The sequence below is a fragment of the Caenorhabditis elegans genome, chromosome IV (genome assembly GCF_000002985.6).
Source record: "Caenorhabditis elegans chromosome IV".
NCBI lineage: Eukaryota > Metazoa > Nematoda > Chromadorea > Rhabditida > Rhabditidae > Caenorhabditis > Caenorhabditis elegans.
Genome location: NC_003282.8, coordinates 15,630,749 through 15,652,307, shown reverse-complemented (window position 1 = coordinate 15,652,307; position 21,559 = coordinate 15,630,749). Strand labels below are relative to the sequence as shown.

Sequence of the window (21,559 nt, the reverse complement as noted above, 5' to 3'; positions counted from 1 at the left end):
TAAAAAATCTATACTTTTTTGAAACATGAAAGGAAAAACAGGAAAATTCAGTTAGCATAAAACAAATCAGGTTAAGAATGAAAAAAGCTATACTAAAAAACATTTTAATTCTAAAATTTTTAGTGAGAACGGATAAAAAGGGTATTTTTCTTCTTGCATATAAGTTTTATGAAGCGAAGTTTTCAAAAATTAGTTTGTTCAATTTGGCAGTGCTCTGTGGTACCCAAAAAAATACATTTAATTTATATTCATCCTGTTTCAGATGTAATAATTTGTTCAAAAAGGGACAAATGTCTTATGGAGTTTTCGAAATAGTTGAAATTTCAAAAAATTCCTCATAATTTGAAAACATCAAATAAAATACTCACCATTAGAAAAAAACATCAAATTTTAAATTTTATATAAAATTAGCAAAAAATAGAAAAGGGCAACCGCCAGTTGTCCGCAGAAATAGTAGATAATGAATTCAAAGACGTATAGCCTGACACGGTTTCATGATTATATTTGTTATTTCAGATGAAAAAATCTTTCTGGCACAGGACTGCTATGATTCAAAATTGTTTATTTATTTATTTTATATTATTCAATAAAAAATATTTATAAATTGCTTTAAGCGTCACGGTCCCATGTTGGTGTGATTTTCATGAATAATGCTTTACACATCCAGAATGTGTTTTCGATATTATCGGTATTGAGAATATGTTAGCTCAATACAAAAATCGTCTTTATCGTATGAAGAATCGTGTTAATCAGCTACTAAATACAACAGTTGAAGAATCAACTATACACATATAATGGGGGTACAATTTTTCGACTCCAAGATTTCAACTTTACTGTAAAAATGTGGTCAGCACCTCATGTCCGGGATTTTAATGTTGTAGATGGCCTTTTGACGGTGCTTTACACCAATGGCTCTGTCCTGCACAACGGTACAATTTTGGCTCGGTTGGACCCTTCACAATATCAACGTCTCTCTATTTATGCTGCACCCTCCTTCAAACCTTGGGCTGATGACTCACTAAATGGACTGATAATTTTTATGCTCGGATCCTTGACTAATCTGCTTATAGAACAGTGCGGTCGTAAAGCCACTTACAGCTATAAGAAAAGACGAATCAAGCGTCAGAATCATATTTCTGCTTAAATTTTTTCTGAAATAAACGTTCCGTGACCTGATAAAATCTTTCAAAATGATTGATGACTCTACATATAAAAAGAACCCTCACCGCTTTTCAAAAATTAATTGCGGGTTTAGCAGTGACAGATAAGGATCTATGCAATTTGCGGTGAGACGTCTTCAAAAACAATTTGCGGTGAGACGTCTTCTGAATGTATGTCAATGGGATACTGCAAAGGGGAGAGGGGGGTCTTCCTGGTCATTCTCCACTTTCCTGCGGGCGACTAGTGGTTGCCCTTTCCTATTTTTCTGCTGATTTTTCAAAATTCAAATTGGCATGTGTTGGATAAAACAGTGAGTTTAAATAATTGACCGTATTCTAGAATGTTTAGCCATTCTTTTTTTAGGTTAGGAATGAAACTGAAATTAAATTAAAATAATTAACATACCAATTTCGATGAAATTCGGGGTCTCACTACTGCATATATTTTATCAGTAATGTCAGTAGTAGTGGTTTTTTTGCCACAGACAATCCCTGAATAGCGTGCGATTTGAGAGATTCAGACAGAAAGCGGGGTTTTTCGACGATTTTTCGAAAGTATTTACGAAATCGGGTTACTGTAATGCACATTTCAGATTTCCTTCCACTACTACCATTCCTGAAGTATAGCTATCGCTTCCTCCTCTATGCAAAAACATATATGTTGAGTCTCATTTGGAACAATCGAAGAGGATCGGGACCATCTCAAAACCTATATTCAGACAACAACGTGGGACCTCACCCACCCTTCTGGAGAAGACGCGTATCACTTGTGGGGCGTTGAGACAAGAATCGCGTCGTTCAAACAGGATGTCAAGGAATATGAAATGCACTTGACCGATACCACGAAACTCGAAGAAAGGTTTTTTTTGTAATTTTCTAAAATAGTATTTTTTTATAACTAATAATTTTATTTTCAGCCTTCTCAATAATGTCTTACTATAACCAAATCTCTCGCTCTCTCATTTTTTCCTGAATCTCGTAAATCACACACTATTCAAGGACTGTCTGTGGAAAAAGTACCAAAAGGGTAAAATTATCACTCTACCACTACTCACTTGACCGATATCACGAAACTTGAAGAAAGGTATTTTCGTTTGAAATCAAACAAAAAGCATAATTAAATTCTGAAACACTATTTTATTTTCAGCCTTCTCAATCTACCGTTCATTGATCGGATCAATGTCACTCTGAAATGCGCACGATTGGCCGATCTAGTTCCTGCTTCTTTGATCATCTCTAAAAAATATTCTTTGGTAATTACTCGTATTAATCATGACCGTTGTAAAATTTAATACAATAATAAAAATTATAATTGATCATTTTTTTGGATTGAAAAAAGACTCACTAGAATTGTTATAGTATCTCCAGCTCAAAAAACGGCTCGGAAAATATGTAGCCGTTGAGTATTATCAAAATATTAAAACTGTCACATCAAATTTGAATCCAGCCAATCCCGCGAAAAATTCCCTCTCGATTTCGGATGCCGAAAATTGGCTCGAATCGAGAGTTGAGAAATTCGGGAGATGCTGGAATCAAAAAGGACTCCGCCTACTTTCTTTTAGATTTCCGCCAGACACAGCAAAAATGAAAAGGGTGGGTAATACCTGGCGGCCGACATCCCACGGCATCCGCGCCTCCTTGTGAATAAAGTTAGGAATCCGCGCCCACAGTGTTGGTGTGTATTTTGAAGGGCGTGACTTCCTTACTTTATTTATAACGAGGCGCGGAACCCGTGGGTTGTCGGCCGCCAGGTATTACCCACCCTTTTCATTTTTGCTGTGTTCGGCGGAAATCTAAAAGAAAGTAGGCGGAGTCCTTTTTGATTCCAGCATCTCCCGAATTTTTCATATCTCGATTTGAGCCAATTTTCGGCATCCGAAATCGAGAGGGAATTTTTCGCGGGATTGGCTGGATTCAAATTTGATGTGACAGTTTTAATATTTTGATAATACTTAATTATCTCTTTTTTTAAACCAAATTTTCAATACATGTATGTTTTTTAAATTTTGAGTTTAACTATTTTTTTTCTTCGATTTCAATAAAAATGTTTGTTCTGAAAGAAATGTTAAGCTTCTTTTAAAGAATTTCTTCTCAAAATTCTTCTCTGAGCTAACTGTCTCAACAAGTTCATGAAACATTAGAGTTAGAATATTGTTTGTATTTTGGAAGTCGTTGAAAGTGTTGACTTTTCTTCAAGCTGACAAAAAAAAGTTTTCTCCTTTCTTCAAAACTCGTATGAAATTTATTCCAGGCTGTACAAAAAAAGCAAAACATGGGCATAAAGTGTGCAAAAAATGTGCAAAAAATGTGCACAAAATGTGCAAAAAATGAGCAAAAAATGAGCGAAAAATGTGCAAAAAATGTGCAAAAAATGTGCACAAAATGTTTGAAGAAAGTCATAACTTTCAACAATTCCAATAAAAAACTTTATTCTGAAAGAAATTTGAAACTTCTTTTGAAGAATTTTTTCTCTTAATTTCCTTCATAAGAATAGCATATTCTAACTGTTTCAACAAGTTCATGAAACATCAGTGGCTTAATTTTATGTTGATCTCCCTTTCCTCAAACCTTCTATGAAATTTATTCTGGGCTGTACGAACAATTTGCGGTGAGACGTCTTCTAAATACATGTATATCTGTCAACAAAGGTGTAATGTATTCTGTCGAAAAATGTCTAATAGTCTATGTCTCTTCAGCTGACTACACTCTCTACACAGGTGCAAAGAGGAGATCAGTGTCTCACTGGTCATTCTCTACTTTTCTGCGGGCGACTGGTGGTTGCCCTCTCCTATTTTTCTGCTGATTTTTCAAAATTCAAATTGGAATCGAATGTGCTGGATTAAAAAAAAATGGTGAGTTTTGATTTTGTCTAGAATTTTAAGCCTTTTCTTTTTTTTAAGGTTATGAATGAAACTGAAACCATATACTTTGACAGTGAGGAAATCTACTCGTCGGGAAACGACTATAAAACCGCAATTGTCCCCATTTTCGACCCTGAATGTGGAAAAGTCGCTATAGTGAGAGGAGTACATAAAATGAAGAGTGCGTCTGTACAAAAAATGAAAAACTTCCTGAAAGAGCTATCATATCGGAGAGACTTGGCCAGTAGTGGTAGGTCCAAGATTGCAGCTAGGAACAAGATTGCAGCTAGATACGCAGACAGTTAGACAGATGAAGAGAGAGTGTCCTACAAGGATCAGAACACAACTGACAAATCAGTAGTCGAGCGATTTGTAGACTTTTTGTGCAATGATCCTCGACTTGAGAATGCCTATGTTTGGGCTCACAATGGAGGCCGGTAAGTTGTTTTTAATTCGCCATAAAATGTCATTAAAAAAAAAAAACTTTTTCAGCTACGATCACGTTTTTACTTTGGAAAAACTGCTCAAGGAGCTGATTTCGTTGTCCAAGATAAAGATGAGCGGCCTCACTTTTGTATCTGTGGATGTTCCCATCACAAAGAAGAATGTACTTCATTTTCGAGATTCTGCCCAATTTCTCAAGATGCGGTTGGAAGAAATGCCCAAAGCCTTCAGTCTAAAAGCCAAATCAAATGGCTATTTCCCGTACCTCTTCAATCACGAAGACCACTATGGACTTGTGCTTCCTCATCTACCAGCAATCGAATATTATGAGCCAACTTCTATGAAACCGGAAAGCCGAGAAAAGTTTGAGCAGTGGTACAACGAAAACTACGACAAGCCTTTTGATTTCGACGAGGAGATTCAAAAGTATTGCCAAATGGACGTACAGATCCTGACAGAATCCATGATTAAATTCACGGAGGTAAGTTTTTTTTATTTTTGCTCATGATTACATATTTTATTGGTAAATTTCAGTTCTGCACAACCCACTTGTCGCGTTGGAATCCGCTTAACAATTGGCTCTGGAGGTTACCGGCATTGTCCTCAATAAGGAGGAAACCCTCAGCGATTGGGCCAGGGAAGTACTTCGCATCGACCAAATCCACTATGCTTGCATGGATGCAATCATTCTCCATCACATTTATGACGAGAACATTGAGGTAATTGTTCCTGCTCTTTTTTTCAATCAGAAACACATTAATTTTTCAGAACTAAAACGACTTACTCTTGGCTGAACCAGCAAATGCATTTTTTTTTTTCGTATTAATCAATTGTATTAACAAATTATCAATAAAACAATTTGCTCATGAAAACGTATTGTGAAATAATAAGAATGGGTACGCAATGGAGTGTCAGTGTGTTTGCGGATTGCAACCTTTTTACCCCTGGGGCCCTCTCCTCTATGTATAGTTACTCACAATGCATTTGCGTCTCTCTTATTTGGAAAATCTCTGGTATGAATGGTATTGTGAAATAATAAGAAAGGGTGAGTACGCAATGGATCGTCAGTGTGTTTGCACATTCAAGTCTTTTTTTTCCTCGTGCATTCTCCTCTCCACACAGTGTCTCACCATACATCTGGGGACTCTCAGTCATGCATTGTGTCTCATTTATCTGTCTCTTATGTCTGCGTCTCTCTATTTCAAAATTCATACCGTTCTTGGGTGGCTCGCACCCCTCTACCGCATATCTTATGTCGTCATGCACTCTCTCATATATACACTCTCTCTTCATCTGTCTAACTGTCTGCGTATCTAGCTGCAATCTTGTTCCTAGCTGCAATCTTGGACCTACCACTACTTTGGCCCCTAACACATTGGGTTGGATTGGATCTCCATAAGGGCGAAACTATGAGTGATTGGACGGACACTTATTTGCTGGGAGACCAACTGAGATACGCGGTTACGGTTATGGATACAATTGTCATGCATCTCATATTAAAACAGAGGCTAAGGTTGTTTGATTTTATGATTTGATAAAATTTTTATATTTTTGATATTTTCAGAAATATTCATAAGAACGACCCACGACTGTTCCAGTACGTATTCGAGAATGATCATCCTCTACGTGAGACTTTTTTTTTCATTTTTGTTCAAAAAATTATTATTTGTTTTCAGCCTACAACCGATGAAATCAAAAAACAAAATAATCAAATTTCAAATCTGGTTTCAAATCTCATCTCTCTTATATTTATCAATTATACCGACAGATCATTTTTTAATTAAGTTTATTCGAATAAATATCATCATCAATAACAATTTTTACAAAATTATACAATAATATCAATAACAGTTTGAAAATATTTTGGTATTTTCAGAACAATCCACAAAAATGATCCGCAACTTTTTCGTGAGTCTTTTTTCATTGTTCAGAAAATTATTATCTGTTTTCAGCCTACAATCAATAAAATTAACTCTGGAACTTTTTATTTTCTACAATACCATAAATTTTTTGGAATATTAATATTTATTTATTAAGATAACAACAGATCATTTTCAATTTAAGTTTATTCAAATAAATATCATGTAAAGTCAATAACAATACTACAATTGAAGCAATACTGTCAATAATAGGATTACGCATTCAACCGACAGCAAAATGTATTAACCCAATTGGAGATTTTAAAATGTGATTATATGCTATCTTTATTGTCAGTAAATCAAATGCCTTTCAAAAAAATAACGAAAAATTGATTTTAAGAAAATTAAAATTACATTGATATGCGCATCGTGGCGTGCATTTTGGCGATGATTTGAAACGGTCCCTTGGTGTACTTTTTATGATTTCCATCACATCGTTTCCACTGACAGCTGTATAGGTCTCCCCGTTGACGATATAGTGCCCCACTTTGAAATGAGATGGGTTTGAAAGACGAAACTTGTACTTGGATGTGGTCAAATTTTTCCTGCTTTGCCAATAATCATTCTTATAAACCTGAAAGTTTGAATAATATTCATTCGGGTAGTTTTTTTTAGTTTGAAGAGGTTCTGTATGTAATTTATAGAGAGTTTTTTCTACGTTCAATACCACTTTGAAACTTGAAGGTTTCAAAGAAAACTTTTTTAAAAAATATAGTTACCAAGGTTTGAAATTAAATTAAATTGTTTCAATCTGAATTAACGGTTTTGATAAACATAAAACGCTGTATATATACTTTCCAAATTTTTTTTCATAAATTTCTCATAAATCAATATCGATGAATTCAACAAATCGTGTTTATTAAATGTTGGCCTTGTTGAAAATAAAATTTGATATTTGTATATTTTATTTTGAGATTCATTTAAACTTGGTGGTATAGTTTTCAAAATTTTTTTTCAAAAAATAAAAAAAAGCTTATCAAAAAAATCTTTGCTCGCTCTTGATGGATGAGACGTGCAGAACTTATTATTTTCCAAAAAAAAAAAAACGGCTGAAAAAAACTGAATTTTGGGCATAACTTTTTCTTGATTTCTTGACACAATTGATCAGTCTATACCCACCCTTGATCTTTCTATCTTTTTTACAGGTAAACTTCAGCACGAACCACACTCTTCATGCCACTCAGGCTTCAGCTAATAGGCCCAACAAGCCTTCATTCGTCAGTTAACAAACCATTTAAAGTAAAAACAATTTAAACGTTAACATTTATTCAACATTAAGTTGTCAGAATATTCGAATTCATTTTGGCTTCTTCATTTCGTCTTTAAATTTCTACTCATCTTCCAAAAGCCTCATAAATTCAAAATGGCGCTCTGGAAAGATTAGAAATTTACAAAAAGGGATAATAAATGTTCACTTTGTGCCAATACATTCTCTCGCCGTTCGGGGTTTGTTTATTAGTTTTTGATTCGCCGCAGAAAGGAGAGTGAGCAAGGTGACACCATAGTTGTTTTCAATTGATAACAGAGAGTTTGAAGTTTTGGAGCACATTGATCAGGACGGAAACTTTAAGGCATTTAGTCATAAGTCTTCTTCTCTTGCAAAAGTGTTTTTACTGTACCATTACGGTAAATAAGTAAGTAAGGCCAAGCTCTTTTCAATTAAAATAGTACTTACGCGCCTCTAGATAATTATAGCCTACAAGAATAGCGATTATTGCGTTTGGAGCTCTCAGCATCCTACCCATGCTCCAGGATGCGTTGTCTTTACAATTTGCTTGCCCTGAACCTGAGTTTTCGTAAGTTGTTCTATTCTACGTCTGTGCCTTTCTACAGTACTCTGAGTGGGACCAGCCAATGAGAACGTCCACTAGTTTTTTTTTTTGAACAGTTGGTCAGTTGCTATTTGTGAGCAAAAACTAACATGCAAGGAAGCTCTCTCGGTTTTTACAGACAAGACCCCTCCCGGCTTCCACAGGTTCTGAACAAACTCCGATACTTTCCTCACAGCTCCACAGCTCCACAGCTGAAAGCTCCAGCTTTCCAATGCCGTACTTTTTATTTCAAAATACCAAAAAAACGTTTAAAAATTAACATTTATTAACAAATCCTTAAAATCAATTATCTCTTTGCTGCAGCATTTTCTCTGGCGGTTTTCATATGGCTTTTGGTCCAGTCGGCCACATTCCGTGCGTTGTCTGCACTTGGTTGATCTGAAAATGTTCAATTATTATAGAAAGTTAACACTAATTAAACTTACATCTATAGTTGGGATTCGCATTTCCCGGACGTCCCTGGTAATTTGAAGAGATTGGAGGCATATCGTTGTGCCGACCGGCCAGGGCTCCGGCCATGTCTTTTCCGACGGTTCCTGGCTGTGAACGTGGTGTAGTGGGCATTTTGGCTGAAATTTGAAAATTTAGTGAGAAAATGAAGAGAAAACTGATTTTTCTATATTATCCGGCCAACTTTTTATACGGGCGGTTTTGCTTGAACCCCGCCCACTTTTCACGCTCTTTTATCAGAAACTCGTATAATTGCGTGTGACTTCGCTAGGTGAGCAAAAAATTGTTTTTGCACTTATTCCCGTCACAATGGCGCCACATAAAACTCCATCGTAAAACTCTGATCGGAAATGTGTACGATGAATGAGTCACGGTTAATATTATAGAATTTACTAATATCAATAAAATGAGCTGGAATACAGCGAAAAAACGAATTTTCAATATTCGGAACACTATCTTTAAAAATTGGAGTTCAAATAACATTTTGGCTTATATTCAGCCAAATCCAATAAAAAATGTCGATGAAAAGTTTTAGAGGTTACCGTATGCACTACAGGACATTCCTAATCAATCATCATGTCCCATAACATTAATTCCACAACTGTTATCCTGTATCAAGTGACCGGAAACTTGAAAATGTTATGAAAACTCTAGCTTCTTGCCAATCACTTTGAACTTCTGTTTTTTCAGCTCTAGGTTCTGGGTTCTGGGCTCTGGGCGCGTTGGGAATAGAACATATTGAACTTTCGCCCAAAGACAAATGTTTTTGGCGAACTGTGGTTGTTTGCTCACTCTAAACAAAAAAAACAATTTTCGAAGAATTCAGGAAGATCGAAATGTTCGGCATTGTGACCAAGTTGTGGATCTGTCTAAAATTGGAAATAATTAATCAACAAAATGCGCTCTGCAGTTTGATATTACGGTTTTAGACAATATTGCCTAGTTTGAATCTCGCTCCCACCTGTGTCTTATCGTTCACTTCAATCGCCAAAAAAGTAAATTGTTTAGTGAGCAAACAATTACAGTTTGCCAAAATCATTTTTCTTCGGACGAAAGTTCAATATATTCTATCCCCAACGAGCCCAGAGTCCCGGGTCCAAAGCCCAGAAACCAGAAATTCAAAGTGATTGGCATGAAGCTATAGTTTTCGAAACATTTTCAAGTTTCCGGTCACCTGATACAAGATAAAAGTTTTGGAAGTAATGTTAAGGGACATAATATTTGGTTAGAAAGGTTCGGAATCATCTAGACTTTTTGATGAACATTTTTCATTGGATTTGGCTAAATATGTTATTTGAACCTCAATTTTTAAAGGTGGATTTGAGCATTTGCTATTTAGATCCAAAACGGTCCAAAACTGCCGAATTTTGAAATGAAACGCTCTAAAATTTATTTTTAAGAAAAGTCATGATGGTTCAAAAAAATATATGTTTTTGGCCATTTTGGTATTTTGCTTTAAAACTGTAATTCAAACAACACATTGGATTATTTTCAGAAAAATCCAATGAAAATTGTTTATTGACCCTAAATTTGTTGGTCACAATTACTTCAAAAATAGTATTCCAGCTCATTTTATAGATATTAGTAATTTTTATTAACTGTGACTCATTCTTCGTACACATTTCCGACTAGAGTTTTATGATGGAATTTTATGTGGCCATTGTGACGGGGATAGCGGTTGAAAACAATTGTTTCTTGCTCACACATAGCGAAATCACGAGCAATTATCATACGAGAGCGTGAAAAGTGGGCGGGGTTCAAGCAAAACCGCCCGTATAAAAAGTTGGCCGGATAATATAGAAAAATCAGTTTTCTCTTCATTTTCTCACTAAATTTTCAAATTTCAGCCAAAATGCCCACTACACCACGTTCACAGCCAGGAACCGTCGGAAAAGACATGGCCGGAGCCCTGGCCGGTCGGCACAACGATATGCCTCCAATCTCTTCAAATTACCAGGGACGTCCGGGAAATGCGAATCCCAACTATAGATGTAAGTTTAATTAGTGTTAACTTTCTATAATAATTGAACATTTTCAGATCAACCAAGTGCAGACAACGCACGGAATGTGGCCGACTGGACCAAAAGCCATATGAAAACCGCCAGAGAAAATGCTGCAGCAAAGAGATAATTGATTTTAAGGATTTGTTAATAAATGTTAATTTTTAAACGTTTTTTTGGTATTTTGAAATAAAAAGTACGGCATTGGAAAGCTGAAGCTGTCAGCTGTAAGCACTTTCAGACCATTCATTTGACCTGAAAGTTAATGGAAGTTACTAGAAAAAATGGCAGACTATATTCACCTTGGTTGGCAGAATTTGCATTCCCGTGCCTTGCTTGTGAGCTAGGTGGCTGACGGGCTTCTTGTGACGCCGCCAGTTTTTTGTTTGATTCCGACTGTGCACGATTCATTGTTCACGGAGTTGATAGACCGCTTGAGAAAAAGAATGCAAGAAAGTAATGGAAGGCAGCCTTTTTATATGTAGGCTCAACGGAAACTAGAGGGTTGGCAGAAAAGTTGAGATTCTTATCAGTAACGGAAACTGATTATCAGTTTGTTGACGTTTTGTTCGCCGCAGAAAAGAAAAGCGAGCAAGGTTTTGCAATTGATAACAGAATTGGAAGCACATTGATCACTACAGAAAGCATGAGTCATTCGCCTTTCCGTCACAGTATTTTTACAGTACTCCTACAGTAACCCAGACAGGCAGCACAAACTATGATGTCATCTGCTCTAAGTACTATAATATTTTGACAAAAAAAACTAGTCTCTAGTTTAGTACAGACAACAATAGCTGAAAATATAATGTCATGTCATATAACTAGTTAGTAGAGCAATTTGTCACTTTTCAAACATTTTCCTACCTTACGAAAGTCTATAATTATCTATATATCGGTCTACTTAAGGCTTGTCAGACTCCTCTAAACAATGAAAAAATCAATTTGTCACTTTTTTCCTGACACCTATAATAATGATTCACAATATAACAACTTTGGTTTCTTTTTCTTTTTTCCGCACCTCGTGCCAAAATTGACATCACAACAAAACCCCCCAGGGCTATAATTATCCCCCTCCTACTTGTCAGCTGGCTCATTTTGACTCCTTCAAGCCGCCACCAAAATGAGCACCCGTCTCATAATCCCCGCTAACTTTTCCTACGATGATCCTCTGCCATTCACTTGTAACGAAGATTCGCATGTGATGCTTTCCGTATTGGAGTATTTGGTTCAGGCGACTTATCTGTCTCTCAGTGTCGTTTTGAATTCTATGATAGTTTATACGATATTCAGGTTTAAGGGAAACCATTCGTATCGGGGGAACCCGTTTTTTGTGTTGTACGCTGCGGAGGCAGTCATGGTGAGTTACCTGAAGTGCCTAGTGTCTATTGTAACAAAGCAGTAGCTGATAAGGCTAACTCGGCAAGTTAGCTAGAATCGAGGAATTTACGACAAAACTGTGAAAAAGTATAGGTTTATTATTATTTGTTTTCAACGTGAAATTTTTGTGCAACTTTATAGAATCTCAAAATTTAGCGGATGAAAAACCTGTCCAAACATTTTCACGTGAATATACAAAACAATTTTTTGCTTTAATTTTAGGCACTTTCAGAGCATCCGGGTCTCAAAATAAACATGATATTCGTGTTTAACGTGTTCTCAACATTCTAAAAACTATTTTTTCGACCCACAAAGCTCAATATCAATTTTTCGCCCATTTTTTCGGAAGGCAAAGGTCCACTTTCGTTTTTCAGAGCGGAGGACGATTTTGGAGATGAGCCAACATTTTTGAAAAATTCTTTCGGAATCTAATAGAGGACCTAAAAGTACGATGTTTCATCAAAATTTTAAACGAAAATGTTGAAAATGGGGGATTTTATGAGCAAAAATCAATAATTGCAAAAATCTGTGTGTAAATTTTCTGAAACTAATGATATTAATATGTATTTAAGTGTTAAAACATGAAAATATTTATACAATAATTCTTAGTTTATTTTATTTTGATAGTATCTATCATCTTCAAAATGTGGAAGCCAACAGATTTGTTTTTTTTTTAATTTTTAGAATAGCAAATTTAAAAAATGACAACAAAAAAAGAGTGCAAGAGTAATAATGTGTGAAAATTACCATAACAATTCAAAAACTGATAGACCACTTTTAAGAATATTCTTGAATCATAGAGTGTGAAATTTGTAGAAGAACTATGAGCACTGCAGTGGAATTTCAAAAAAAAATGGTTGCGAAATTTCTAAAGAACACTCCAGATAACTTACTGCCAGTCCAAATGCTGAACTGATCACATCAAACAAAGTCATATTCTAAATTATCCTCATTAAAATTATATATATCAGCAAAAGGTGCAAGTTAAGGCTTGGTGATCCACAAATCTTCCTAGACTCGGTAAATTTTGTATCTTCAAACAGGCATATCTCAAAAAATACACGTCTCACAAACAAATGTTCAACTACAAAAATGATTAGAAATACATTTTCTTTCTTTTGCATTACTTTTGCTTACAAAATATTAATTATTTATTGAGTTACACAGAGTCAAAGCCATTTTGCCAAAAATCACAAAAAATTTTGAGAACTCGTTTGTTGTACCAGTCATAACCCAAACTCTATTAAATTTCAGAAGAAAAAATTTTAATGTATAATAAGTAAAAAATTTTTCTTCACATTTTAACAATAATAAGTATTTTCAAATTTTCATGATCAGCCAAGTTACAGACCGTTTTCTGAAAAAATCCAATTTTGCTCATAAAACTCTTCATATCCCACGTATCGACTTGAAATTCTGAAAAATGATCACTTTTTTGAGGTTTTTATAATGTCCTAAAAAATCCTTCAAAAAATCCTGCTAATCTCCGTAATCGTCCTCCGCTCTCAAAAACGAAAGTGGACCTTTGCCTTCCGAAAAAATAGACGAAAAATTGAAATTGAGCTTTTTGGGTCGAAAAAATAGTTTTTAGAATGCTCAGAACACGTTAAACACAAATATCATGTTAATTTTGAGGTGCGGATCCTCTGAAACAGTCTGACATAGATTTAAAAAAAAGCATAGATTTATATTTTCATTTTCAACGTGAAGGTTATGTCTCTAAATTTTGAGATTCTTTTGGAATCTAAAAGCTGCACAAAACTTTCAAGTTGAAAATAAGCCTAAGCCAAAGCCTAAGCCTAAGCCGAAGCCCAAGCATCTCTCCACAAAGTTCCGCACTGCCGCGCCTACGCTCACTTGCCCCAAATTTCCAGAACGTGTACTCCTGCGTTATAGAAGTCCTTTTCGGCCGTCTCATCATCTACATGACCCCCCTCTGCCCGGTCCTGAGCCCCTTCTTCTTCACCCCCTCGATCCTGACCAAACTCTACTTCCTCCTAAACCATTACTGCCTGGCGTTCAAAACCTTGTCTCAAATCGCGATCAGCTTCAATCGAATGACCTGTGTCATATTCCCTGTGCAGCATTTCAAGCTTTGGCAGAACATTTTAGCTCCGGTGCTTGTCAGTCTCTTCGTACTTCCTCTAGGCGTCACCTGGAATATTTTGGTGTCGAGGGTGTATATTAACCCAAATGGTGCGGGGTTTTCAGTCAATTACCGGGATGCGGTGGCATGGGCGAACATTTCATTTTTGCATCTTTTTCATTGCATCCCGTGTCTTTTGCTGGTGATCGTGTTCTTTTTGGCATCGATTTTTGGGTTAACGATGCTGGAAAATCGGCTGAGGAGTGCTGAGAGATCGCTGATCATTTTTACAATGACGCTTGGTGTGGAGACTATGCTGTTCGCCATTGCTCAGGTAGGAATGTTGAGATTTTTCAGCTTAATCCTCCCTTTAAATTCCAGATCTATTTCGCATTTCTTGCTGGCTACCTACCTGGGATCCGTCCTTTGATGCTTGTTATCTCATTCAACGTGTTCGACGTCCTCTACGTTTACAGCCCCATCGCATTGATCCTGATGAATCGGCAACTCCGAAGGGATATTTTCCATCTGAAAGGTGACGATCCTGGGTTCGGCGGCTTCACAGAATTTCAGTTAATTTTAGTAGAAATGATTTCAGATTCCTCTCCGCATCTACTCATAAACCTGCAGCTCGTGTGATGGCCCCTGTCATGCATTGATGTCATGGTGCATCGTTAAAGCAATTATATATATATATATATATATATGTCTATAGTTTTTTTTGTTTCAGACAACGCTGTCGAAGGGATCGCGACCGTTGGTCGGATCTGCAAGCAGTTTCTTGTCAAGGAATCGAGGATTCCTTTGAAGAGGAAACTGGAAATTTCGATGCGATTTAAGCTGGAAACTTTGAAAGTGAGATTGTTTAATTTTAGATTTATTATAAATTTTCTCAATTTCAGATAAAATGTTTAACGGAAATCGAAGGATCCACAGCGTAATTTTCACTGTTTTTTTTGTAATATTTCTTGAAAGTCTTTCTTGGAATTAATAAATAATTTACTTCTTCTTGGGGCGGGTTGTGACAATATTAATGTGACAATATAACAAGGCGGAGCAACAACAGCTTTTTCAAGAAGAGCAACCGCCAAAGAGTGGTCCAATGTTGAAGGATCTTCCAGAAGAACTGCACGAACATCTTCCAGCGTTTTGATTTTGGAGAGACAGTCGTCCTGAAATTCAGGGGTTTTCGGTATCTTAAGCGCAGTCCCTAGTCCGTTTGCAAGTTCAGTCCCTAGTCCCTAGTCCCTAGTCCCTAGTCCCCAGTCCCTAGTCCCTAGAGCGTTTTGATTTTGGAGAGACAGTCGTCCTGAAATTCAGGGGTTTTCGGTATCTTAAGCGCAGTCCCTAGTCCGTTTGCAAGTTCAGTCCCTAGTCCCTAGTCCCTAGTCCCTAGTCCCTAGTCCCTAGTCCTCAGTCCCTAGTCCCTAGTCCCTAGTCCCTAGTCCCTAGTCCCTAGTCCCTAGTCCTCAGTCCCTAGTCCCTAGTCCCTAGTCCCCAGTCCCTAGTCCCTAGTCCCTAGTCCCTAGTCCCTAGTCCCTAGTCCCTAGTCCCTAGTCCCTAGTCCCTAGTCCCTAGTCCCTAGTCCCTAGTCCCTAGTCCCTAGTCCCCAGTCCCTAGTCCCTAGTCCCTAGTCCCTAGTCCCTAGTCCCTAGTCCCTAGTCCCTAGTCCCTAGTCCCTAGTCCCTAGTCCCTAGTCCCTAGTCCCTAGTCCCTAGTCCCTAGTCCCCAGTCCCTAGTCCCTAGTCCCTAGTCCCTAGTCCCTAGTCCCTAGTCCCTAGTCCCTAGTCCCTAGTCCCTAGTCCTCAGTCCCTAGTCCCTAGTCCCTAGTCCCTAGTCCCCAGTCCCTAGTCCCTAGTCCCCAGTCCCTAGTCCCTAGTCCCTAGTCCCTAGTCCCTAGTCCCTAGTCCCTAGTCCCTAGTCCCTAGTCCCTAGTCCCTAGTCCCTAGTCCTTAGTCCCTAGTCCCTAGTCCCTAGTCCTTAGTCCCTAGTCCCTAGTCCCTAGTCCTTAGTCCCTAGTCCCTAGTCCCTAAATGATATGTTCGATCCAGCTTCTTGAAGTTATTCCTGGTAATTCTATAATTACAGATTCATGATTATACCCTGCTGATTTGTGTATTTCTACATTCGATTCGCCAAGATCGAAATTAAATCTCCAACGATTATGAAGTTCTGTGGACAGACTAAACGAAAGCGATGGTTCTAGCCAAAAGAAATAACATTTAGATTTTCTATACAACGATGTGATGAGTTTTTGAGTGTTGTTCGACACGAAATGATAGAGATAAACTGAAAATGAACAATTAAATTAAGTAAAGTTACTTTTAAACTCACTGTTCCGCTAGGCTCATATGTTTCAGAGACTTTTGTAGTGCAGATTCTGGGAGACGGAGAATAAGAAAAGGGACGGTAGCCATGTCGAGTGAAGAGCAAGATGACTGAAACAGAAGAGCCCTTGAGCAAACGCGGAGAGAGGGAAGAGTTTTAGACAATGAGAAGAGGTCAACTTGTAGCAGTTGGTGGCCCCTGTCTTACTGCCTGCGAGACCTTCCCTCAACAAGAACCAGATATTAAGAGTTAGCAAGTTTTTCTTTATTTCCGATGAATGGTTGATGTAAGGTTGCTCGCCATAAACCCTGTTATCAGTGCTTCGCATAATTGATAAGGACCCAGGTGACAATTTTTCAGAAAAAGTTGGATGAGTCAGCGGGAGACTTTGGACTTAATTCTTATGACTGAATCTGAGGCTTTCATGGGAGGCAGGCGCGGTTTCAGGGCCTGACGCCTGCTCTAACCTGCCCGCCTACGTTTCATTTCTACACTATGGCGAAAAGTCAAAGGATTGGCGTTTACACCACATAGAACGAAAGGCGGTTGTTTCGACGCGGCCGACACTTTTCGGGTTCAGCGCCGCAATGTACAGGAGGCGCGGCGCAAACCAGGCGGAGGTCGCCGAATGACGGGCGCGGTAGTCGTTTTCGGGCCTACATGAAGGTCCTAACTGATAGTGAGTCTCAAGAGCCACTTTTTGCTCTTCATGCATCAGCTTCGTGCATTGGAAAATTTTGGAAGTTAATTAAAAACAATTTGAATAAATCCTCGCGACATCAGGATTTTATGGAAACTCTTATTCTATAAGAGAAACCGAGTTTTTTTTTTCACAAATTTCCCAAAAAACCAATTGAAGAATAATAATATATGTACATTTATTGAAGATCAGATGTTGAACCAAAGAGAAATATAAGCATATTCTAACCATAGATAATGCTATCATTAGTAGGAATTGATCCATCTCCAGGCTTTCGGATCTTCTGTGCAACCGGTCGACCGTGGTACCTATCGCGTTTGCTGGGTGAGTCCTTCTGCTCTTCAGTATGAGATTTTCTAGTTTCTGGTTCTCCACTACATTTTGTCTGACACTGGTGCTTCTTGTCGCTCATCGTTGCTGCTGAAAATTGAAAGGTTAGTGAAGGGAAAATGTGCACTGACCTGTATTTTGTAATTGTTTTCGAGGTTTTATACGAATTTGTCCAGCTTGAATCCCGCCTTTTTTTCGAGCTCCAGAGAGCAATTCGGTAAAAATGAGAAAAAATTGTGCTCTTATCTTTATTACCATGCACTTAAGATCTGAAAGACCGCCACGGGAAGCAGGTAAAGGTGAGCAAGTCTAGTTTCCGGTAATGAGTCACCAGAAACTACAACTTCAACTGTTCATCAAAGTTATGGGGCTTGCTGATTGGTTGGACACGCCCAGGGTACTGTAGCGAGAAGTTTTGATGGTTTCCGGTTTTCTGTGGAATTTTTTTTGTGCTTTTTGCATCATATAGGCTTTAAAAAAATTACAGTTTTTTTTTTCAATTTTGCGGTAAGAACTCAGTCTGCCTATTCTGCATAGAATTAGACGGCCTGGCTCAGGGGCTAAAATGAGCATAGTTTTTCCAAATGGGCATAACTTTAGAGCCACATTACATAAGATTTATTCAGATATGTTTTCTGAAAGAGGACGTTTAGCGGATGTTTTCGGTAACTTTTTGAAAAAATTGAAAAACTTATTTCTCTAGAAATGTAGAGTTGTTTCCAATAAATGAAAATTTTCACTGAAAATTTGAAATTTAGAATTTATTTTTCAGAAGTAATTGTGAACAATGTGAATTTTCATATTAATATTCTTATGGAAAGCTAGTATTTTTACAATTTTCAACGTAACAAAATGAAATTTTTGAAAAAAAAATTGATAAAAATTTCTAAAAAAATGTTTTTTTCGGGATTGTTTGGAACTCACTGAATTAGTTTAAATTCAATTTTCACAGAATAAAACAAAACCCAAAACAAAAACCATCAGGAAATTTCTAAATAATTTTTTAAAAAAGTATTTTTCAGTGTAAAAACGAACAATCTCGGTATAAACTAATAATTCTCAAAACCAAAAAGCATAGGTCTATTGAAATATTGCCAAAATCAATTTCAAGTTTATTCAATAATATAAATTAATTTTTAGCCGTTCAGCCGTACAAAATTCCATCCTTTGTTGTAATCAAACTTCTACAGCATTTTTCTGCTACCTGGTCAATTTTCACAGGTTTTGAACAATTTCCATTAAATTTCAGACCCGATTTCTGCTTCCACATTTCTTCTGTTTCATTTAAAAATGCCAAAATGCCAACAAAATTTCAATGCTCAACATTTATTAACAATTCTTCAAATTCAATTATTTCTCTTCTCCGCGGCCTTCTCTCTGGCGGCCTTCATATGGTCTTTGGTCCAATCGGAGACAGTCTGTTAGTTATCCGCACGCGGTTGATCTGAGAATCTTGAATTATTTTAGACCGTTAACACTAGTCAAGCTTACATGCATAATTGGGATCGGCATTCCCAGGGCGTCCCTGATAGTTTGAAGAGATTGGAGGTTCATCGTCGTGACGGCCAGCAAGTGCTCCCGCCATGTCATTTCCGACGGTTCCCGGCTTCGATTTTGGCATTTTTGGCTGGAAGTTGGAAAATTAGTGAGAAAATTGAAGGAGAACTGAATTTCTTTCTTTCATGCCTACTTTTTATACGGAGGATTTTGCATGTCCCCGCCCATTTCGTCTTCGTTACCTTATCAGTTTGATTTGTACACGCTTCTGATAACTGATCGTGAATTTCTGAAGAATGAGCAAAGGAAGGCACAACTTGGAGTTTTTGGTTGGAAAAACTTGAAAAAAGGGTGTTCAGGATCTGTTAAAATTTAAAGACTTTTTTTGAGAGTATTTGAAAAACTGTAGTTGCCTGGAAAACTGTACAAACTTCATATATATGAACAGAGATGAGTTGTAAGGCGTAGGCGTGAATTTAAAGCTTCTTATCGTGGAACTCACATGACATCATTAAGGGTGAGCATTGATTTTCAACAATTATCTCCAGCACAATTGTCATATTGGCGCCGCTTAAAAGTTGGACTTTCATTGAGTCCAAACTACAGATCACTTTGAAACTTGCCAAAAATATTTTCACAACTGGGCACTTTTGCTGAGCTTGGGGAAGTTACAATAAGTATCACAGTTTCCCAGAAATTAAATTTTCACGTTAGCAGCTCTTAGCTTTCTATTAATATAGCTTTTTTTCAAACTTGTTTGGCCTGCGGTATATTGCAAATTTGTAGGCATACGGTATAACCGGGCGTGCCCAATCAATCAGCATGAGCCCATAATATTGTTTACCAGTTGGTCTTCTACAAAACCAAAACAAGCTTAATTTTGAAGCGCTTTAGTTGTTTGCTCACTCTTAATGGTTTGATTTTTTGTGGCGGTCCTGTGATTAAACGATAAGATACTAGCAGCGGCGTGATTCAAATTTGAAAATTATGTAGTATAAAACCGTAATATCGAACCAAAAAGTATTTCGATATTAACATTTTTCCTGTTTAGTTTTCAGATCGATTCATCTTCAATGAGCGGCAGGAAATACCGGCAATGTGAGCTCACTGAAGAGTTTATAAAAGAACCACAAGCTGAAACATCCGATGGCCCACCCGATACTACAAAACGGGAGCGTTACCACGGGCGACCTGTGACTTACAATGCGAATAAAAAAAAGCATCCGAAGAGGTCAAATTCCGCGAATTCCTGTTTTAGAGATATGTTTGCCTAGAATTTGTGTACTATTGAATAAACTTTATTGTTAAAGTTGTTCTTTTAATAATTTTTGGAAAATACAAATCTTCCAAACGGTCAATCAGGACGTAAAATGTTATGATTCAATGCAAACCCCCTACGCAAATCATAAAAATTCGATAAAAAAGGTAGTACTAAAATACTAAAATAATAAAAAATTGCTAATTTTTTGTTAACTCTATGAAACCGTGAAATTTTTCAAAATGAAAAATTAGTAGCATTTGTGGGAAAGTAGCACAACTATCATTTCTTTCAATTTTACAGAACATTATCACACATCTCTGAAACTGTAGTTTTTTTTGTTTTGTTTTGAATTAAAATATTCCTGGAGTTCATTGATTTTTGCAAAAATTTGATAGAAAAATCTAAATTTCTTTCGGATATCAGTTCAAATCTCAGTTTTTTACAAAAATTATTTGATTGAAAACTGTTGTTGTTTCATGGAAATTATGAAATAGTTGAAATAAAATTGAAAACGCCAATTCAAGTACTCACCATTAAAATATGCATCAAATTCAATATTTCAAAAAGTTAGCAAAAAAATAGAAAAAGGCAACCACCAGTCGCCCTTGGAAATAGTAAAGAATTAATGGAAAACACACAGCATGTTCCTTTCATTGCGACCCCCTGCAGTTTTTTGCAGATTACATCAAAATTTGATTGAACTGGTTTCATGGTTCAGATATTTTAGTTTAGTTTCTGAAGAATGTTTTACAGAAAAAACGTTCGTTGAATAAATTTTGGGCCATTTTTGAAAGACATTTGTTTTTTTCACACTGTACAAAATTTCCAAGTCAGTAGTTTTTTCTGGCTTAATATTTTTTTACAATTTTATTTTTTTAGATTTTGCAGTTTCAAAATGGACAGAAAAGCGTCAAATTTTAATCACAAAAGCTCGCTAAAACAGACAAAAATGTGATGCAAATTTTTTTCTTCAAATTTCCAAAAAACAAAATTACAGTTTCACATGTTTCATAGAATGCAAAGTTTGACAAATGATATGTTAATAAATCTTTTGGACCAGTTATCAATTTCCAATTTTCAGCTTGAATTTTTTTTTCCAATCTCATCACTTTTTTAAAATCGAGATACGTTTTAGAACATTGCTGAAATGTGCGTTTTATTAAATTTTTTTCAGGGTTGAAAATTCAAAAAGGTAGCAAAAGTTTTAAAATCGGTATATTTGTAGTGAAATTTTGGTTTTAGGTCATTCGAATATATTTGAAAGCGATTTTTGGTAGTAATTTTTTTTTCTTTTTAAAAACTTTTTTGACAACT

General features: G+C 36.7%; 7 protein-coding genes, 22 non-coding genes and 3 pseudogenes across 34 annotated transcripts; 10 read left to right on the top strand and 22 right to left on the bottom strand.

Annotated features, from left to right (window-relative positions):
• Positions 1 to 246: 246 nt before the first annotated feature.
• Positions 247 to 267, bottom strand: 21ur-4176. The gene has a single exon (NR_063656.1).
• Positions 248 to 268, bottom strand: 21ur-14578. The gene has a single exon (NR_063655.1).
• On the bottom strand, positions 250 to 270 carry 21ur-10429. The gene has a single exon (NR_063654.1).
• On the bottom strand, positions 251 to 271 carry 21ur-8846. The gene has a single exon (NR_063653.1).
• Positions 272 to 1,401: 1,130 nt separating this feature from the next.
• Positions 1,402 to 2,483, top strand: Y105C5A.1271 (annotated as a pseudogene). Its single transcript has 4 exons — positions 1,402 to 1,471; positions 1,754 to 2,019; positions 2,078 to 2,244; positions 2,308 to 2,483. Coding segments are annotated over exons 1-4 (679 nt in total).
• Positions 1,474 to 1,494, bottom strand: 21ur-6203. The gene has a single exon (NR_063652.1).
• Positions 2,227 to 2,247, bottom strand: 21ur-11737. Its single transcript, NR_063651.1, has one exon.
• A 464-nt stretch (positions 2,484 to 2,947) lies between the features above and the next one.
• On the top strand, positions 2,948 to 3,101 carry Y105C5A.1283. The gene has a single exon (NR_101986.1). It is a non-coding gene; the product is annotated as a small nucleolar RNA Y105C5A.1283 (small nucleolar RNA).
• A 172-nt stretch (positions 3,102 to 3,273) lies between these two features.
• Positions 3,274 to 3,294, bottom strand: 21ur-9425. The gene has a single exon (NR_063650.1).
• Positions 3,295 to 3,621: 327 nt separating this feature from the next.
• Positions 3,622 to 3,642, bottom strand: 21ur-13726. Its single transcript, NR_063649.1, has one exon.
• A 69-nt stretch (positions 3,643 to 3,711) lies between these two features.
• 21ur-9312 lies at positions 3,712 to 3,732 on the top strand. The gene has a single exon (NR_063648.1).
• A 277-nt stretch (positions 3,733 to 4,009) lies between these two features.
• Positions 4,010 to 5,338, top strand: Y105C5A.14 (annotated as a pseudogene). The gene is made up of 5 exons: positions 4,010 to 4,012; positions 4,061 to 4,458; positions 4,514 to 4,946; positions 5,000 to 5,184; positions 5,234 to 5,338. Coding segments are annotated over exons 1-5 (1,124 nt in total).
• Positions 4,996 to 5,316, bottom strand: Y105C5A.1272 (EAL domain-containing protein; the record flags this gene model as incomplete). Its single annotated transcript, NM_001268946.2, has 2 exons — positions 5,250 to 5,316; positions 4,996 to 5,199 (listed from the first exon to the last, which is right to left on the bottom strand). Exons 1-2 carry the CDS (start codon positions 5,271 to 5,273, stop codon positions 4,996 to 4,998), a joined length of 228 nt encoding a protein of 75 aa, NP_001255875.1. The 5' UTR covers positions 5,274 to 5,316.
• A 501-nt stretch (positions 5,339 to 5,839) lies between the features above and the next one.
• On the top strand, positions 5,840 to 6,277 carry Y105C5A.1268 (Transposase). Its single transcript, NM_001268945.3, has 3 exons — positions 5,840 to 5,978; positions 6,030 to 6,091; positions 6,142 to 6,277. The coding sequence occupies exons 1-3, from the start codon at positions 5,875 to 5,877 to the stop codon at positions 6,153 to 6,155; spliced, it is 180 nt and encodes a 59-aa protein (NP_001255874.1). The 5' UTR covers positions 5,840 to 5,874; the 3' UTR covers positions 6,156 to 6,277.
• A 441-nt stretch (positions 6,278 to 6,718) lies between these two features.
• On the bottom strand, positions 6,719 to 6,739 carry 21ur-5910. Its single transcript, NR_063647.1, has one exon.
• A 1,740-nt stretch (positions 6,740 to 8,479) lies between these two features.
• Y105C5A.13 (SMP domain-containing protein) lies at positions 8,480 to 11,077 on the bottom strand (the record flags this gene model as incomplete). Of its 2 annotated transcripts, NM_001047536.3 has the most annotated exons (3): positions 8,480 to 8,594; positions 8,642 to 8,785; positions 10,969 to 11,077. In NM_001047536.3, the coding sequence occupies 3 exons, from the start codon at positions 11,075 to 11,077 to the stop codon at positions 8,503 to 8,505; spliced, it is 345 nt and encodes a 114-aa protein (NP_001041001.1). The 2 variants fall into 2 exon arrangements, with proteins under 2 accessions (NP_001041001.1, NP_001041002.1); NM_001047537.1 differs by lacking the exon at positions 10,969 to 11,077 and having other exon boundaries at positions 8,503 to 8,594; positions 8,642 to 8,780.
• On the top strand, positions 10,509 to 10,832 carry Y105C5A.12 (SMP domain-containing protein). The gene is made up of 2 exons (NM_070479.2): positions 10,509 to 10,657; positions 10,705 to 10,832. The coding sequence occupies exons 1-2, from the start codon at positions 10,519 to 10,521 to the stop codon at positions 10,794 to 10,796; spliced, it is 231 nt and encodes a 76-aa protein (NP_502880.1). The 5' UTR covers positions 10,509 to 10,518; the 3' UTR covers positions 10,797 to 10,832.
• Positions 11,078 to 11,786: 709 nt separating the features above from the next.
• Positions 11,787 to 15,072, top strand: srg-19 (annotated as a pseudogene). Its single transcript has 6 exons — positions 11,787 to 12,023; positions 13,940 to 14,463; positions 14,511 to 14,677; positions 14,728 to 14,808; positions 14,860 to 14,984; positions 15,032 to 15,072. Coding segments are annotated over exons 1-6 (1,175 nt in total).
• A 1,288-nt stretch (positions 15,073 to 16,360) lies between these two features.
• Y105C5A.10 (F-box domain-containing protein) lies at positions 16,361 to 16,546 on the bottom strand (the record flags this gene model as incomplete). Its single annotated transcript, NM_070477.1, has 2 exons — positions 16,361 to 16,418; positions 16,464 to 16,546. 2 exons carry the CDS (start codon positions 16,544 to 16,546, stop codon positions 16,361 to 16,363), a joined length of 141 nt encoding a protein of 46 aa, NP_502878.1.
• On the top strand, positions 16,508 to 16,528 carry 21ur-7366. Its single transcript, NR_063646.1, has one exon.
• On the top strand, positions 16,509 to 16,529 carry 21ur-7659. Its single transcript, NR_063645.1, has one exon.
• An 834-nt stretch (positions 16,547 to 17,380) lies between the features above and the next one.
• On the bottom strand, positions 17,381 to 17,569 carry Y105C5A.1274 (Small hydrophilic protein; the record flags this gene model as incomplete). Its single annotated transcript, NM_001268944.1, has 1 exon — positions 17,381 to 17,569. The coding sequence occupies one exon, from the start codon at positions 17,567 to 17,569 to the stop codon at positions 17,381 to 17,383; it is 189 nt and encodes a 62-aa protein (NP_001255873.1).
• Positions 17,570 to 18,797: 1,228 nt separating this feature from the next.
• Positions 18,798 to 20,791, bottom strand: Y105C5A.9 (the record flags this gene model as incomplete). 2 transcript variants are annotated; one of them, NM_070476.4, is made up of 4 exons in its annotated part: positions 18,798 to 18,931; positions 18,979 to 19,114; positions 19,227 to 19,346; positions 20,777 to 20,791. In NM_070476.4, the coding sequence occupies 4 exons, from the start codon at positions 20,789 to 20,791 to the stop codon at positions 18,909 to 18,911; spliced, it is 294 nt and encodes a 97-aa protein (NP_502877.3). The 2 variants fall into 2 exon arrangements, with proteins under 2 accessions (NP_502877.3, NP_001294098.1); NM_001307169.1 differs by lacking the exon at positions 19,227 to 19,346 and having other exon boundaries at positions 18,909 to 18,931.
• Positions 20,403 to 20,423, bottom strand: 21ur-10134. The gene has a single exon (NR_063644.1).
• On the bottom strand, positions 20,501 to 20,521 carry 21ur-14153. Its single transcript, NR_063643.1, has one exon.
• On the bottom strand, positions 20,504 to 20,524 carry 21ur-7771. The gene has a single exon (NR_063642.1).
• 21ur-6066 lies at positions 20,673 to 20,693 on the bottom strand. The gene has a single exon (NR_063641.1).
• A 494-nt stretch (positions 20,792 to 21,285) lies between the features above and the next one.
• On the top strand, positions 21,286 to 21,306 carry 21ur-3822. The gene has a single exon (NR_063640.1).
• A 23-nt stretch (positions 21,307 to 21,329) lies between these two features.
• 21ur-6013 lies at positions 21,330 to 21,350 on the bottom strand. Its single transcript, NR_063639.1, has one exon.
• A 150-nt stretch (positions 21,351 to 21,500) lies between these two features.
• On the bottom strand, positions 21,501 to 21,521 carry 21ur-4439. Its single transcript, NR_063638.1, has one exon.
• Positions 21,504 to 21,524, bottom strand: 21ur-972. The gene has a single exon (NR_063637.1).
• On the bottom strand, positions 21,505 to 21,525 carry 21ur-11496. The gene has a single exon (NR_063636.1).
• Between the last annotated feature and the right edge of the window lie 34 nt (positions 21,526 to 21,559).

Excerpts from the sequence above, each read along its gene's own strand:
- Y105C5A.12 (NM_070479.2), top strand. The coding sequence starts at position 10,519 with ATGCCCACTACACCACGTTCACAGCCAGGAACCGTCGGAAAAGACATG. Across the intron at positions 10,658-10,704 it reads TGCGAATCCCAACTATAGAT|ATCAACCAAGTGCAGACAAC; the intron begins GTAAGTTTAATT and ends GAACATTTTCAG.
- Y105C5A.1268 (NM_001268945.3), top strand. The coding sequence starts at position 5,875 with ATGAGTGATTGGACGGACACTTATTTGCTGGGAGACCAACTGAGATAC. Across the intron at positions 5,979-6,029 it reads ATATTAAAACAGAGGCTAAG|AAATATTCATAAGAACGACC; the intron begins GTTGTTTGATTT and ends TGATATTTTCAG.